The sequence below is a fragment of the Narcine bancroftii genome, chromosome 1, assembly GCF_036971445.1.
Source record: "Narcine bancroftii isolate sNarBan1 chromosome 1, sNarBan1.hap1, whole genome shotgun sequence".
In the NCBI taxonomy this organism is placed as follows: Eukaryota; Metazoa; Chordata; class Chondrichthyes; order Torpediniformes; family Narcinidae; genus Narcine; species Narcine bancroftii.
Window position 1 is genome coordinate 55,361,258 of NC_091469.1, and position 18,401 is coordinate 55,379,658.

General features: G+C 42.7%; 1 protein-coding gene across 8 annotated transcripts in view; it reads left to right on the forward strand.

Moving 5' to 3' along the window:
• The window catches only part of LOC138758331 (spermatogenesis-associated protein 6-like), a 153,174-nt gene that overhangs the window by 45,876 nt on the left and 88,897 nt on the right, over positions 1 to 18,401 (forward strand). For all 8 annotated transcript variants that reach the window (XM_069927103.1, XM_069927095.1, XM_069927120.1 and 5 more), the window contains 4 exons: positions 2,484 to 2,576; positions 13,560 to 13,808; positions 14,491 to 14,599; positions 17,493 to 17,524. In XM_069927103.1, coding sequence (XP_069783204.1) covers positions 2,484 to 2,576; positions 13,560 to 13,808; positions 14,491 to 14,599; positions 17,493 to 17,524 — 483 coding nt within the window. The remainder of the gene's footprint in view (positions 1 to 2,483; positions 2,577 to 13,559; positions 13,809 to 14,490; positions 14,600 to 17,492; positions 17,525 to 18,401) is intronic.

Genomic DNA, 18,401 nt, shown 5'->3' on the forward strand with positions numbered 1-18,401 from the left:
GGGCCTGAGTGAGCAGTTTGTGGTCGGTGAAAATGGTGAATAGCCTGCCGTCCAGGAAGTACTGGAAGTGTCTGATGCTCAGGTACAAGGCCAGGAGTTCCCAGTCGAAGGCACTGTATTTCAGTTCCAGGGGGCGAAGGTGCCTGCTGAAGAAGGCAAGCAGGTGCCAGTGGCCCTTGACTGATTGCTCCAGGACGGCCATGGCTGAAGCGTCCACCGAAAGTGAAGTGTGGGCGTCTGACTGCGGGTGGCACTCACCAAGGCGTCTCTCATTGCTATGAAAGCATTCTCGGCCTCTTCTGTCTATTCCAAGGTTTTGTTTGTTGTGGCTATCAGTGCAAACAACAGCCGCATGATGCCAGCCACACCCGAGATGAAACGGTGGTTAAAGTTGACCATGCCGGCGAACTCCTGTAGACCTTTGAGGGCATCAGGCTTCGGGAACTGGCATACGGCTGAGACCTTTTCAGGTCCCGTGGCGGCCTGAAATCTATCTATTTATCGAGATAGATAAACACAAAGTCCAAATCTCTGCCCACTACGTCCATCAGTTGTTGAAATGTCTGGGCTGTGTTTTTAAGGCCGAAGGGCATCCGCAGGAACTCGAATAGACCAAACGGGGTGATGATCGCAGTCTTGCGAGGACGGAGATGTGGTGGTAACCCCGTAGTCCCCAACATGGGCGCCAAATCCCGTAAGCCTTCGGGACCATGTGGAGGGGCGAAACCTAAGTGGTATCCAATCTGCGGATGATCCCCAGCTCCTGAAGTCAGAACTCCTCCTTTGCCAGTTGCAGCTTCTCAGGGGCAACCGCCTGGTTTTGGCGTCGAAATGTGGGGGAAGACTCCATGTTGGGGCATGGTGGAAGTAAACTGGGGCTGCAGGATGGAGGGGAACTCGTCGAGCATGCAAGAATACTCGCCCTTGGAGGTATTGATGGAATCTATTCTTGGGCCGCACGCGTCTGTCAAGCCAAGTCGGATGGATTGGACGGTGTGGGCATGTACCAACCACTTGCCTTTGATGTCCACCAACAAGCTGTGTACCTGGAGGAAATTGGCTCCTAGTAGCACTGTGCCCATAGAGGCCAGTACGAATTTCCAGTGGAACTTATCCTTGCAGATCTGGATCTGTGCGCTGCATGTGCCGAAAGTCTTGATGGAGGATCCGTTGGCTGCCTGTAGGGTTGGGTCCCATACACGGGTGCAGGTCTTGAGGGCAGTCGGGGGGGAGCATGCTCAGTTCTGCTCTGCTGTCTATCAGGAAACGATGACCACTGGACTTATTGATCACATGCAGAAGACTGCGTGGCCAGCTGCCACAGCCATTAACAGCAGCTGGCCGGGTCGTTTCCCTGGAACGAACAGGGCTGCCTGCACTTGTGGGCTTGGGCCCCCCAGCGTTGATGGTATATACACCAGGTGGGGTGACGTTTGTGGTTGGGGGGGGGGCGCTTGCCCGCTCTGGGCGGGTGACCTGGCTGAGGGTGGCCTCGTTTAATCGCTTGGTCCACCAGAGGACGTCTGCACAGGCTGAGACTCTGCGTGGATCTGAGAAGTCCTCATCTGCCAGCAGGAGTTGGATGTCCTCAGGCATTTATTTGAGGAAAGCCTGTTTGAACATCAAGCAGGGTCTGTGGCCCTCTGCTACCGCAAGCAGTTCATCCATGAGGGAAGATGGGGTCTGTCACCCAAACCATCCAGGTGTAGGAGCCTGGTGGCTTGCTTCTGAGAGCGAGGTATTTACCCTTCCTCTGGTGGGTTGTGGATGAGATTGTCCACCCTGGCTGCGGTTTCTTCATCGAATGCGCTCACAACGTGGTACAACATCGTGGCATCTGATGTGATGTGTCAGAGGCGAAACTGTGCTTCCGCCTGCCTGAACCAAGTGGTTGGGTGATGTGTCCAGAAGGGGGGGGGAGGGAAGTTTCACCGCGTTGATTACTCCAAATCTATATCGGGAGGCCAAAAAGACGTCTGGACTTGCTGGGGTCACCAATGTAGCAATTGCTACACAGAATGAAACACACCACTACCACGTAAGAAGTTTCAAACGAACTGTTTATTCAAACTTCGCATGCACCCTTTAAGGGCGGCGTGAGCTCTGCCCCAGCGTTGTTCACCTGAGGCGCGCTCCCTGGCCTAAGCCCAGTGGTGCCATTTTCTCGCGGCTGCCCTGCTTCGCCACGAGGATGTGCGCCACCACAAAAAGTTATTTTTGTTTCTCTCTCACTCCAGATTATTTTCAGCATTTTCTGTTTTTTTTTTAATCTTTGTATTTCAATTCTATTAAGTTAATTCTGCCCATGACTTGCCAAAAAAATTAATCTGAAAATTGTAAGAATTGTGAATATATTTCTGACATGCATTCTTTAGAGCCTCACCTGTTGCAAAGCTGAGTTTTACTATTTGTATATCAAAACATATTTCCAAAACAGTTAAGTATATTAGATTATTATTTCAACATTTCAATCTATATTTCAGCTAATTTCACCAAAACTGGAATTTTCTACTACAACAACAATTACAGAGTTTTCTCCGAGAACTGCAAAGAAAATTACCTCTACTTTATGCCTGGTAAGTACTTCATGTAAATCAGTGGTTTTCAAACTGCCCTCCTAAACTCACATTCCACCTTAAGCAATCCCTAAGCCATAGGTGCTCTATGATCAGTATGGGATTGCTTAAGGTGGTATGTGAGTGGAAAGGGAAGGTTAAGAACCACTGCCCTGAACCCAATTGTTACTGAAATATTTTGCTTGAGAAAAATTGGAGTTATGAAACCATGCACATAATGAGTCAATTAGGTACGATTAAAATAGTGGCTTTCAAGCATTTTCTTTCCACTCACATACCACCTTAAGCAATCCCTACCAATCACAGAGCAACTATGACATTGCTTAAGGAGGAATGTGAGTTGGAGGGGGAAGTTTGAAACTCACTGTTCAGTTTTCAGAGGCTCTTCATTATACAGTGTTCATCATTAAAGCTTTAAAACCATCTGATTTCATTGTAAAGTTAAACTGAAAATTTGATTTATTTAATTATGTACGATTTGATCCTCATGGTTTGTAGTATCCACAGTAGCTTGATTTTATAATGCCAGAAATAACTAAATAATCTGTGAAATGCAATATATTTATTTATCTTGCAATTTTGTCAGACATGGTAATATACTCACATTTGGGAGGGGTTATGTTCCTGGTGAATTACCATATCACAGTTTTCCAAGGTATGAAACCCCTTTTCTCATTATATCCTATATTATAAGTGGAGATGTCTTTCTCTCTTGTTAAGCTCTTTGATCAGCGATGGCCAAGTATCCAACTGCTGTTATTTAATAGCTGAGGTCAACTTTAGACTCAAGGTATGGACAAAACTCCTGTGAAAGAAGCAAACATTTTATAATTTTTAGTCACTCGATAACTTGGCACAATAAGATTTAGATTTGACCTCACCATCTCAAATGAGTTGGTAGTCACAGTCAAATCCTTCCTGTGCCACATTCACTCCAGTCAGAGGGTTTGTGAGGACAGCACTACTCCGCTCCTCATGTGCCAGGCATTTTTTTTTTTCCTGATGCACCAAAATCATGGATTAGGAATGGGTTTAAGCAGTGAGGATATGAAGGAAAGGCATGATGTTTGAGGGTCATCGTTTGTGGGGAAAATGTAGAAGGTGTTCAGGCGGGGTAATGGGTAAAAGCCATATGACTTAATACAATTGGAGAAAAGGCAGAGGATTTGTTTAAGGAACTTGTTGCAGCTACTGTACCTAAATTTTTTATTCATGCAAGGAATATGGGATTTGTAGTCAGAATCAACATTTAATTGTCCATCCCTAATTGCCCTTGAGAAAGTTGTGGAATGTGAACATGTTATACACTGAGGAAACTTAAGACTATTTTATGCTAGAGCATGAACACTAACACTGTAAGAGCCACATCATACTTGAGAGTGGTGCATGTGTGGTGAGACACACTGTATCAATATGCAACCCAGTAGCTGAATGTGAGTAAAGAAATGTGCTGTTAAAGTTATAAGCCTTTCTAGTGTTTATTAAGACCTCTGATGGCACAACCCGGACACAGGGTGGTGGCAGCTGTGGGATAGATCAAAACCCAAACCATAAACACGGAGAGAAGGAAACCATTATCTGATTACCAGTGTGGAGAAGAAAATGGCCACAGCAGCAGCATCACACCCAGTAAGGGACTGGGAAGCCAATTACATCATAGAAGCTTTCAAAAAGTTCAAGCAGAAGGTCAACCTGACGTTCAAAAGAGGAAAAGGTTAGTTACATCCTTCTTTGGACAGGAGAGCGAGAACTAGACCTGTTTAATAGCTGAGAGCTGGCTGAAGAGGAAGAAAATAACGCAGAAAGGATATATGAAAAATTTTCCTCTCATGGAACCGTAATCCAACCATAGAATATGAGTTCCAGGGATTAAAACAAGAGCCTAATGAGTCAGTAGATAATTTCCTCACAAGGCTAAGGAATATTGCAGAAAAATGCAAGTTCAAAGATATAGAGGAGAGAATAGTCGACCAACTAATCTGGGGAAGCGCTCATCCCGAAGAGCAGAAAGCTTTCATGAGAAAAGATAGCTTGAAACCAGCAGATGCAGTAGACACAGCTAGGGCCTTTGAGGCCACTAAGAGGCAAATGCAATCCCTCTCCATGCAGGCCAACAAGCAGCACAGTGACAGAAGGGTCGATGCCATAAAGCGCACACAAAGAAACCCGCAGACATCTGAGAACTGTATGAGGTGTGGCAGACTACACCTTTTGATGACAGCAAGAAATGGCCCGTGTATGGTTTGAAGTGTAGGACTTGTGGGAAGGTCATTCAGTGGGAAAAGATGTGTAAGTCTGGCACAAAAAGAGAGAGAAAACAAGAATACAGAAGGAAAGTACATCATGTTGAGGGAAGCAACAGCAGTGACGCTAGACGTTGAAACAATACTCCTCCACGAGACATCCAAGAAAGGGAAGGATGGAAAAAGTGAATTGCGCACCACAATCCAAGTGAAAAGAAATCGTAAACAAACTGACAATATTCAACTTGAAAATAAAGTTGGACACTGGATCACAAAGCAACGAAGAAATGGAAGAAAAATGAGTGATAGTGAAAGTGGTTGAGCCAACCGGCTGGGTGAATTCCATTGTAATAAAGGAAAAACCGAATGGCCACCTGAGGATATGTCTGGATCCCAAAGACATTAACCAAGCAATCAAAAGAGGTCACTATCCAACACCAAAACTGGAAGACATCACTTCTGAACTAGTGGAATCCAAAATCTTTAACAAGCTGGTTGCAGAGAATGAATATTGGAGCGTGAAGTTGGACAAAGAATCGGCACTGCTCACACCATTTGGCTGGTACAAGTTCCTGCGACTACCTTTTGGCCTAAAGGTGAGCCAAGATGTCTTCCAGCAAAAGATAGATGAGACCTACAGGAGATGCAAGGGTGCTGTCAGCATTGCAGACGACATCTAGGTCTCTGGTGGAGACAAGAAAACTCACTATCTTCACCTACACGAAGCCATGGAGAGAACAAGAGGCACCGCCATCAAACTCAATGCCAACTAATGCATCATTAAGGAGAAGGAATGCCATTCTTTGGAATAGTTTACACACCTGAAGGGGTCAGGCCAAGCCCAGAGAAGGTAATAGCCATTGCTGAAATGGAACAGCCAAAGTACATAAAGGAACTAAGAAGCTTCCTTGGCCTGGTCCAATATATGAGTTCCTTCACCCCACACATGTCAGACCACACAGCCAACCTCAGAGAGTTGCTGAAAGAGGATATGGTCACCATCGCATCAACAAAATTTTGACAAGTTTAAGGAATTAGTCTGCAGAGAAATAGAACTGAGCTACTACGACAGAAAAAAAAAAGCTGTCACATTACAAGTAGGTGCTTCCATCAGAGGACTTGGAGCAGCATTGGTGCAGGAAGGAAAACCAATAGCCTTTGCCTCAAAAGCCCTGACGGCAGCAGAGACCCAATAGGCCAATGTTGAAAGGGAACTGTTGGCAGTCGTATATGGATGCAAAAAATTCCACAAATTCCTTAATGGGAGACAGTTTGTGATAGAGAATGATCCTCGCCCGCTGGAACACATCCAGAAAGAGAACCTCAGCAAGGCATCAGCCAGATTACAGAGGCTACTCCTCCCACACCTATGTTATGACTTCACCTTGAAGTACAGGCCAGGGAAGAAAATGGTGCTCACCGATGCCTTGTCACATCTTTCCCCAAACAAAAAATACAAAATGAAAAACATGGAGATCAAGGTACATCACCTCGTCAGTTTGACCAGTAACAAACTAAACCTGATTAAAGAAGAAACCGCTAAGGAAGAGGTGCTGCAGCTGCTCTTGCAACAGGAGATACTGAGATGGCCAGAAAGGATAAAGCAGGTACAGCCTACAATATGTCAGTATTGGTCTGTCAGGGACGACATATCCCTGGAGAATGGTGTACTGCTGGCAGGGTCTCGGCTAATAATAACAGAGACAATTCAAAAAGAAATTCTCCAGAAAATACACCAAAGCCACATGGGAATGGAGAAATGTAAACTCAGGACAAAGACAGCAGTTTACTGTTCAGGCATGCATAAGGACATTGAAAAAATAGTGGCTACATGTCCAGCATGCCAAAAATACACAAGGAAGAGATGATATCCGCAGAAATACCCACCAGGACTTGGCACACTTTGGGAGCAGACCTATTCACAGAAAACCAAGAATGGTATCTCATTGTGTCCTGCTACTACTCCAAATTCCCCTTCATTAGGAAAGTGAAGGACCTGAGAGCACCAACCATCACTGCTGCAGTACGAACGCTTTTCACGGAACAAGAGATACCCGAACAAATGATATGTGAGACATGGCTTCAAGGGGACCAAGGCTGGGAGGTTAACATTCATGGATTTTCAATATTCAGGAGGGACAGACAGAAAGGAAAAGGAGGTAGGGTAGCATTGTTGGTTCGAGAGGAGTTGAAAGCAATAGGAAGGAAGGATGTTAGCTTGAATGATGTGGAATCAATATGGGTAGAGCTGAAAAATGCTAGGGGGCAAAAGACATTAGTGGGAATTGTATATAGACCACCTACCAATATTAGAGAGGTTGGGGATGGCATTATAAAGGAAATTGTAAATGCGTGCAACAAAGGCAAGGCAGTTATAATTGGTGACTTTAATCTCCATATAGACTGGATGAATCAAATTGGTAAGGGTACTGATGAGGATGATTTCTTAGAAGGTATACGGGATAATTTTCTAACCCAGTATGTTGAAGAACCAACAAGCGAACAGGCCATTCTAGACTGGGTTCTGAGTAATGAGGAAGGGTTAGTTAATAATCTTGTTGTCCGAAGCCCTTTGGGCAAGAGTGACCACAATATGGTGGAATTTTACATTAGGATGGAAAGTGACAGGTTTAATTCTGTAATTTAGGTTCTAAACTTAAAGAAGGGTGACTTTGAGGGTATGAGACGCAAATTGATTAAGTTAGATTGGCAAATGTTACTTAAAGGATTAACTGTAGAAAGGCAATGGCAAGCATTTAAGGATCACCTGGATGAAATACAGCATTTGTTCATCCCGGTTTGGAAAAAGAATAACTCAAGGAGGGTAGTACATCCTTGGATAACAAGGGAAATCAGGGAGAGTATCAAGTATAAAGAGGAAGTGTATAGACTAGCCAGGAAAGACAGAATACCAGAGGATTGGGAGAAATTCAGAGTTCTACTGAGGAAGACAAAGGGATTAATCAGGAAAGGCAAAAGAGATTATGAGAGAAAGTTGGCAGGGAACATAAAAAAATGACTGCAAAGTTTTTATAGATATGTAAAGAGAAAGAGACTAGTAAAGACAAATGTGGGTCCCTTGCAGTCAGAAACAGGTGAATTGGTAATGGGGAACAAGGACATGGCAGACCAATTAAATAACTACTTTAGTTCCGTCTTCACTAGGGAAAATATGAATAATCTTCAGGAAATAATAGGGGACCATGGGGCTAATGTGATGCAAGGACTGGGGAAAATATGTGTAAGTTATGAAAATATGTGTAAATTGAAGGGATTAAAGGCAGACAAGCCCCCAGGGCCAGATGGTCTGCATCCCAGAGTGCTAAAGGAAGTAGCCCATGAAATAGTGGATGCATTGTTGATAATTTTTCAAAACTCTTTAGATTCTGGAGTAGTTCCTGAGGACTGGAGGGTGGCTAATGTAACTCCACTTTTTAAAAAGGGAGGGAAAAAGAAATCAGGGAATTATAGACCAGTTAGCTTGACATCAGTAGTGGGGAAAATGCTAGAGTCAGTTATTAAAGATGTGATTGCGGCACATCTAGAAAGTGGTGAATTCATTGGTCAGAGCCAACATGGATTTATGAAGGGAAAATCGTGTTTGACTAATCTTATTGAATTTTTTGAAGATATAACTAGTAGAGTGGATAGGGGAGAACCAGTAGATGTGGTTTACCTAGATTTTCAGAAGGCTTTTGATAAGGTCCCACACAGGAGATTACTATACAAACTTAAGGCACACAGTATAGGGGATATGGTATTGAGGTGGATAGAGAATTGGTTGACAGATAGGAAGCAAAGAATAGGAATAAACGGGTACTTTTCAGAATGGCAGTCAGTTACTAGTGGGGTACCACAAGGCTCAGTTCTAGGACCCCAGTTATTTACGATATATATTAATGACTTAGATGAGCCTGTCCCGCATCGGACTTGTCAGCCACAAATGAGCCTGCAGCTGACGTGGACATTACCCCTCCATAAATCTTCGTCCGCGAAGCCAAGCCAAAGAAGAAAAAAAAAGATGAGGATGGCAGTCTCTTCAATCTGAGGCGCCTGCAAGCTCACATCAAGACACAAGAGCAACTTGTCCGTGAACTACTCTTTGCAGACGATGCCGCTTTAGTTGCCCATTCAGAGCCAGCTCTTCAGCGCTTGATGTCCTGTTTTGCGGAAACTGCCAAAATGTTTGGCCTGGAAGTCAGCCTGAAGAAAACTGAGGTCCTCCATCAACCAGCTCCCCACCATGACTACCAGCCTCCCCACATCTCCATCGGGCACACAAAACTCAAAACGGTCAACCAGTTTACCTATCTCGGCCGCACCATTTCATCGGATGCAAGGATCGACAACGAGAAAGACAACAGACACGCCAAGGCAAATAGCGCCTTTGGAAGACTACACAAAAGAGTCTGGAAAAACAACCAACTGAAAAACCTCACAAAGATTAGCGTATACAGAGTCGTTGTCATACTCACACTCCTGTTCGGCTCCGAATCATGGGTCCTACGGCTCCTAGAACGCTTCCATCAGCGTTGTCTCCGCTCCATCCTCAACATTCATTGGAGCGACTTCATCCCTAACATCAAAGTACTCGAGATGGCAGAGGCCGACAGCATCGAATCCACGCTGCTGAAGATCCAACTGCGCTGGGTAGGTCACGTCTCCAGAATGGAGGACCATCGCCTTCCCAAGATCGTGTTATATGGTGAGCTCTCCACTGGCCACCGTGACAGAGGTGCACCAAAGAAGAGGTACAAGGACTGCCTAAAGAAATCTCTTGGTGCCTGCCACATTGACCACTGCCAGTGGGCTGATATCGCCTCAAACCGTGCATCTTGGCGCCTCACAGTTCGGCGGGCAGCAACCTCCTTTGAAGAAGACCGCAGAGCCCACCTCACTGACAAAAAAACAAAGGAGGAAAAACCCAACACCCAACCCCAACCAACCAATTTTCCCTTGCAACCGTGTCTGCCTGTCCCGCATCGGACTTGTCAGCCACAAACGAGCCTGCAGCTGACGTGGACATTACCCCTCCATAAATCTTCGTCTGAGAAGCCAAGCCAAAGAAGAAAGAGATGAGGAAATAGAAAACAGCCTTTCCAAGTTTGCAGTCGACACAAAGCTGGGTGGGATCGTAAGCTGTGTAGAGGCTGTTTAGAGTGTGCAGGGTGACTTGGACAGGTTGGGTGAGTGGGCAAATGCATGGCAGATGCAATATAATGTGGATAAATGTGTGGTTATCCACTTTGGAGAAAAGAATGGAAGGGCTGAGTACTATCTTAATGGTATCCAATTAGGAAAAGGGGAGATGCAAAGAGACCTGGGTGTCGCTGTGCATCAGTCATTAAAAGTGGGCAGGCAGGTGCAGCAAGCAGTAAAAAAGGCAAATGGTATGTTGGCGTTCATATCAAGAGAATTCGGGTTCAGGAGCAGAGAGGTATTGATGCAGCTGTATAGGGCCTTGGTGAGACCTCACCTGGAGTATTGTGTTCAGTTTTGGTTTCCTTATCTGAGGAAGGACATCATTGCCATGGAGAGAGTGCAGAAAAGGTTGACCAGATTGATACCAGGGATGGTGGGACTTGCATATGAAGAAAGGCTAGAACAACTGGGCTTGTACTAGCTGGAGTTTAGACGATTAAGAGGAGATTTAATAGAAACGTTCAAAATTCTTGAGGGATTTGACAGGCTAGATGCAGGAAGATTGTTCCCATTGTTGAGCAAGTCTAGAACTAGGGGTCACAGTTTAAGGATAAAGGGGAAGTCCTTTAGGACTGAGATGAGGAAGAATTTTTTCACTCAGAGGGTGGTGAATTTATGGAATTCTCTGCCACAGGAAGTGATTGAGGCCGGTTCCATAGTTATATTTAAGAGAGAGTTAGATTTAGTACTTGTGACTAGGGGGATCAGGGGGTAAAGAGAGAGAGCTGGAACAGGGTACTGAATGGATGATCAGCCATGATCAAAATGAATGGCGGTGTAGGCTTGAAGGGCCAAATGGCCTACTCCTACACCTATTTTCTATGTTTCTATGTGACAATGGGACCCAATTCACATCGCATAAATTCAGAGAAATAGCTGAAGAATATGGGTTCATCATCAAGGCCCATTGAGAGGCATTCACAGACAATTAAACACACTCTCACAAAGTGTTGAGAAACCAAGGAAGACCCTTACCTTGCTCTTCTATCACTGCGAGCAATAACCTGACATGATGTCCCCGGCAGAGCTTCTGAATGGCAGAAAATACAAGACAACCCTGCCAAGCAAAATCCATCCACCAGACGACCAAGAGGAAATAAGAATAAAGTTGACTAACATACAAGAGGGAAGTCGTCAACATTATAACAAACATACATTTCCAGAATTCTTCACAGGCCAGCATGTGGATGTTGAAGAGCCAGTGACAAAAACCTGGAGTCCAGCAAAGACTGTTAGAAAAGCTGAGATGCCAAGGTCATATATCATTAAGACAAAATCTGACAGGCAACTGAGACAAAACAGGACCCACATTCACCCAACATCAGATCTGACACCAAAAGCATGAGAAACATTAGCAGATTCTGAAATTCCAACAACTTATGAGGGAACGCGAGGTGAAACCCCAACCAACAACACCACAACGACTGCACAGCCAGCAGCAGGACCACAGAATCAAATAGTTGCAACAAGGTCTACGAGATGGAGAAGCAACATCCTACCACCAATGCGATTCTGCTGAAAAGAATATAGAACCACAAAAGTGTAAATAGAATAGTTGATTCTTAATTGCAATTGCAGATAAAGAAGCAGTAACGATTTATTTTTAAGAAATTTTAATAAATTTTTAAAAATTTTAATTTTTTTTTAAAGAAGGAGAAATGTTACATACTGAGGAATCCTGTGACTATTTTATGCTAGAGCATAAACACTGTAAGACCCACATCACACTTGAGAGTGGTGCATGCGTGGTAATACACATTGTATCAATACATGACCTAGAAGCTGAATGTGAGTAAAGAAATGTGATATTAAACTTACAAGCCTTTCTAGTGTTTATTAAGACCTCCAATGGTACAATCCAGACACAACAGAGCATATCCACAATGATGAAGGGAAGGAGTTCCAGGACTTTGACCCAGTGATGATGAAGGAACAGGTCATGAAGAAAAAATTGCACTGCTGCCATAATGACAGCACTGCTGCTGATGCGGATCTGGGGAGAGCAGGGAGTGGAGACTCAGCACTCCCCCCAGAAGAATCCAAAGGCCCAGTCCTACTGCTGACGGCTCTGCATACGCTTTCAATGGCCTGTTAATGGAGTTGATGGTATTATTTTAAATCCCAAAATGGTGAAACCTGTGTTCTCAATGACTTCAAGGGGTTGCAAACTCTAGGGAAGTAGCAGACTGGCTCAAGGCTCTAGTGACGGAGAACATAGCTCTTTCCCCTCCTTGAGTAAGAGAAGCAAAGGAGTCAACTCCAGGGGTGGTGACCATGGTGGTGGATCTGTGAAGAGCTCAGAGGCTGAAGGACACACACGGACAGCATGCTGTTGGTGATTTGCAGGCGAGGAACCCACGCAGGCTGTGGGCTGGTGGCGAATTAAGGTCCAAGGGCTTGCACTGAGCTGTGAGCTGCTAGGGACTAGCTTACTCAACCAGGTATTGAAACTGGCATTTGAGAGGGTGCTGAGGGCAATAAGGACTCCCAAAGGGATCTGGGTGCTGAGGCTTCAACATCTTGTTGGAGGTTTGGATCGAGGCTGGGGTTGCAAGTGGGTTTGAACTGAGCTGGAGTTGTGTGTTGCTGCAAAGGTCGCAGGAATGCTGGAGGCAAATCCACGAACACTCAGTGAAAAGACTCTTTTGCTTTTCTTTCTCTGACTGCAAAGTGTGTCGGTCCAAGTTAATAGCAGACTAAAAGCAATTTTGTGCATTTCTGTTTCATTACATGACAATAAATAGCATCTGATCTGAGAGAAATTTCAAAATCAGGATTGTGTGTGGCTTGGAGAGAAACTTCCCTTTGGTGGTGTTCCCATGCTTCTCTCTCAATGCAAAGCAATAGAGAAAATGCCTCACAGATGAGGAGTGTTGTAGTGCTGCATTTTGAGATGCCTGTTCACATTTCCTCTGCTGGGGAAGGTGTGGCACAGCATGAATTTGGCTGTGACTGAAATTCAGTCACCACAGTGACATCATGCCCATCATCCCACAATATTGGGTGACTAAAAATTGTCAACATTTGTTGTTTATTTCATATTTTATGTTCATTTATTTTTCCCTACATGGATCATTAAGACAGAATTTTATTCTGGATCTCAAATTTTGGAAAATGATTTGTGAATTCCATATGGGCAAGTTTACTGCATCTATGTGAACTTGTGGCTTTGATACATCAATGTTTCAGAGGATATTAAAGCCCAAGAAGATAAAACATTTAAAAAAAAATCTATCTTCTAAAACCTCAGCATCATTTTGTCCAAACTAGGGTGGCACGATTAGCATAGCGGTTAATGCAATGCTGTTACAGCGCCAGTGATTGGGACCAGGGTTCGAATCCCATGCTATCTGTAAGGAGTTGTACATTCTCCCCGTATCTGCATGTGTTTTCTCCAGGGGCTTCAGTTTCATCCCACCCGTCAAAATGTGGGGTTGTAGGTAAATTGGGTCTAATTGGGCGGCATGGGCTTGTGAGCCGAAAGGGCCTGTTACCATGCTGTACATCTAAATTTAAAATATTTACCTTTTTAACACAGTCGGAAAGTGGAAGAAAAGAGAATCAAATTAGAAGACCAAGGTGCGCAAAATCATTTAACCTGACAGGAAGATCATCCACTGAAAGAAAGTCTGAAAAGGAACCCAAGAGGTCACTAATACCAAGCATGTCAAGGTACCTTCCTCCTTACTGTAGGAGGTGTTTACTCGAGCTTTGTCAAGATGATGTGCAGCATCGATCACCACTGAAGTCAGAGTCCATTTCCAGACGGTCTTTTATGACCCAAACTGTAAGTATTTTGGAAGTGACCCTTTGAAATATTTTCATAAAATTCAGTAAAACATGTACTGTATTAATATTATCATTTATGTTGTAATTTTGCAGCTTTGCCTCAACATGAAACCAATACTTCCTTAAATTTCTTTACAGAATAATCTCTTGGGGAAAACAATAATCCACATTGTAAAGGTTGATTAATAGGCGACATCACGCATCATCCAGTCCATCACCTTTCCAGCAGCTGCAACACCCTTGCAACACCAAGGGTTCTCTTTGATCCCACAGGTTAAGATGATCAGAAACAGTTTGCAAGTTAGACTCTGCTCAGGAGGCCAGATCCGAAAGCCACAGCCCTGACGACCTTTGCATATTTCCTTATAACATGTATAGATAGAAATTATGAAGCCTGAAGCTGTCAGAGTAGTTCTATCAAACCCATTTCCCACATCTTTCCCTGCAGCCCATTTCATCTCACAGGCCTCAATTCTCCCAACAGCCACTTCGACAAGGGGTAATTTAAAATTGTCAATTAACCTAACCAACAAAGGATACCAACTACTGTTTGTGAAGAAAAATAGATCTAGATGGTCTTGATATAGGATTTGAAGCTCGCCTCATATGCAGTGAGAGAACAGATAAGGATAGGATATGGAATAACATTAAACTTTTTCAGCATCTTTTGTTTATATTAGTGTGACAGAAGGAAGTCGGAGAAGAATGCTTCATCACTATTAGGTACATCATTTGATAAAAACACAAGAACCAGACCGAGAACTGCATCTCCAACCAGATTCAATTGTGGTAAGATTTTATTGGCTATGTGCATTTTAGACACTGCCTTGTGCAATAGAATTTCTGGCCTGCACTTTGTATAATTCCACCAATGTTTTCATTGTGCATCTTACTGATGTAGATGATTGGTGTTCTTCAGTATCTTAATACACCAGTAGAGCTATTCTGTTTCATTCTTTCCCTACTTGTTTGAAGGGCCTAAAGCCTGCAGCATCCAGTCTGAGTGCCTTGTCTGATGAGTACGTGAATATTTCGCAAATTGTAGTTTACCAACTCTATAATCGTTTATTGCAAACTCAGGAAAAATGCTTAATTCTTCCAGTCCACATCCCTTGTTCTGCTGAAACTCTTGTGACTTCAAAAACTATATTATCCTATGTTCACTTAAGACATAGAAGCAGAAATAGGCTATTTAGGCCATCGAGTCTGCCCTGCCATTCATTCATGAGCTCATCCATTTTCCCACTCAGCCCCACTGTCTGGACTTCTCCCCGTAACCTTGGATGCCCTGGCTAATCAAAAATCTATCAATCTCTGTCTTAAAGACACCCAATGGCCTAGCCTCCACAACCGCATGTGGCAACAAATTTCACAGATTTACCACCCTTTGGCTTCATTGGCTTCTAAATGTCTTTATAGTATCCAACAGGTATGTCCATTCTACTCCCCAGTAAATTAAATTTAAATGCTTCCATCAATACCATTAGATCATGATTTTTTTTCATACCTTCTCAACTTTTACATCTATTTTTCTTCTTTCTAAACTTTCCCATCTTGATAACATTTTAACTTTCACTGAATTCTTCCTCAGAATCTACCTTTTTGACCAAGTATTCAGTTCTTTGCATTACCTTGCACTTTTTTTTAGCTTGAAAAATGTTCATTAGGTCAAACAGCCTGCTTGTATGATGCATGGAAATATGGGAATTGAGTCAGCCTGTGGGCATAGCCTTGCTTTTCACTGTTTTATTTTTCATTTATATTATCATCCTCTAATTGTCCACATTTAAACATTGACCACTAAACTCAAAGACCTATGCCCTTGGCAATCCTAGCCTCACCAGGGCTCAGTTATTATCGAGCTCCATCATTGGGTTGGAAACTCTGTAGTCATTATTCCAATCCATGTCTTTTGGACCTGTGTTAACTCTAACTTTGGATGCATAATATCTTCTATGACACAATGTCAAAATATCACTACAATCTCCTTTCTTCAATCATCAGTTCTCTTCTGCTCTTCCTGCTCTCTGTCAATGACCTATGACCTTATCAATGCTGTACCTGCTCTCAATTCTTTAAAGTATTTAGAAGGGCAATAAAAATCTGAAAATTCAAGAATTGCAAAATACATGCATACCTTTTTTTTTGCAGAGTACATTAAAATTAGAGTGTTTTCTAGGGTGGATTACACAGTTCTGAAAATTTGATTGGACATTTGCTGCCATTAACACTTGTGCTGAAGATATGTCAAGTATAGATTCTTAATTTTCCATCTTCCTGTCCAGTCTTTGTAGAAAAAAAGCAGTTGACTTGGTCCAGAATCACACTTGTAATTGAGTGATTTGATTCTCTGAAATTATGATATATGAGTTGTCATTTCATTACATAAATTGGGCCTCCATTAGCAGGTCCCATTCTTTGAGTTATTATCTGACCCACTTCATTTGAGAATCAATCTGCTTGCCATCTATCACACTCAGTCCCTCCCCTCCCCCCTAAAATAATACCTTGATCTCTAGACCTAAATTCCTGCAATGACTATTGATTTCCATCAGATCATCAACCTTTGACATCAATGTAACACATGATTGCTAATTGCCCCATCTTCTCTCCATTGAACCTTTAACCAGCAACTGTTGGCCCTAACACCACTGATCATAGGCATCTAAGGGAATATTTCCCCCTTCTGCATCATCCTCCACTCCCTGGCTCCAGCTTTAGCTGAAGACTTCACATTTTCCCTCATTGGTCTGCTTAGACTTGGCACAGGTAAAAATGGCCTTACCCACATATAAGGCTAATTCTGTGGTGTCTGATGTTTTTATAGACACCAATGAATTATGAAGTCAAAATCTTTTGGTGGTCTTACATTCCTTCCAGGTAGTTAGAAGTATGTTTAAGTATATTAACACTTCTTGCCTAAAGTAATTGATCCAAAAAGTTTTCACCTACGCTGATTTCTGCTCCACATTCATCTGTGTCTTGAATCACTGGTAAACTTCGGTGAAAATATATAATCAGCATAAATCCAGGTATAGATATCTGGAAGATTACGGGCTCCCATTTCAATATTTTGCAATCAGGTAGCATTCTGATAATAGTCATAGCCCAGTTGAACTTAGAAATTGAAATTCTTTGTTTTAGAAATAAAGATGAGTATAATTGACTCCCTTACCAGTTGTCTATGGATCAGGTGAATGGGCATAATTTGATACCCCTGAAAATTGCATGGAATTTTAAAATCCAAACAATATGATAGATGCATTGTAAGTCTTCATAGAACTAAAAGTTTGGTAATAATGACCAAACTTCATATGGGAAGGATGATAATTAATTCACATGCATTGAAAGGAAACAGGTTTCCTTTCAATGAATTTCAGTTCTAAATTCTAGAATATGTTTCTAATTATATGATTGACATAATTAGCATTCTTTCTAGTTTTAATATGGGAGCATTTCATACTATCGAAAGTAATTGATGTTAATGCGTAAAATAAATAAATATTTGGAAGGAACTCCAATGGAATTAGTTTCTAGAGAATATGTTGGTCTTCTTTGATATTTTATCACATAGAAGTCAGAAAACAGAAAAGGTTTTAGATAGACTGTCAAAACAATATTTTCTCATTAAGGGTTCAGTTACCTTTATGCGCACCTCATTTTTTTAAATTACTTTATCTAGATGTTTGCTTAACAAGATGTGGTACAGATAAGGTAAGAAAAATTTAAACTTGTACTATAAATGTCCAGTATGGATCTATAACTCAATGTACTTTCTACCTACCAGGAAATTCCATATTGTGTAAAAGTATGGAAAAGTCCAATACCAACATGTGTGTGGCTGAAATGTATGATAAAGAGACTTTTCAGTGGTTACCACAGTAGGTGTTATGCTGGGGTCTTATTTCAAGATTTTGTAGCAACCATAGTTGTTCCTTGCAGATGTACTTGTACTGGACCCATTAACCTCTAGGTTTCATCATTGGAATTATACCTTCAGTCCTCTTATGGATATACTGTTCCATAGTCTCCCACAGCAGCAATGTGGAACAGTTGCCTGATGCACTTGAATGCCATATAGACATGATTGTGCACCTAGACCAAGAGGGAGGGGGGCCTAAGGTCCTCTTTGCCACTCTTGGGATCCTGTGCATTGACTTCTGATCCATTTCTCTGTAGCCAGCCAGGACGTTCTCAAAGGAGCTCCTAAGAGAAGTTGACATAATGGTGGCCGGTAGCCTTGCCCATTTCAGTCTTCTCAGGAAGTGCAGTCACTGTTGCGCCCTCCTGACAAATGAGGAGATGTTAAGTATCCACGATAGGTCACTAGTTACGTAAACTCTCGGAACTTGGTGCTCTTCACTGCAGAGTTATTGATGTGTAGTGGAGAGTGATTATTCCTGGTCCTCCAAGTCCACAATTATCTCCTTCATTGTTTGGTTTGCAACAACACCATGCACTGCACTATCTCAGTGGAAAGACATAATTTTGGCTTGCATATTTTTAACACTTATTCGTGATAATAAAGAAATGACACTTTTTTTAGAAGTAACCTAGTCTTCATATAAAATTGGAGTTGTTATTGTGTCCA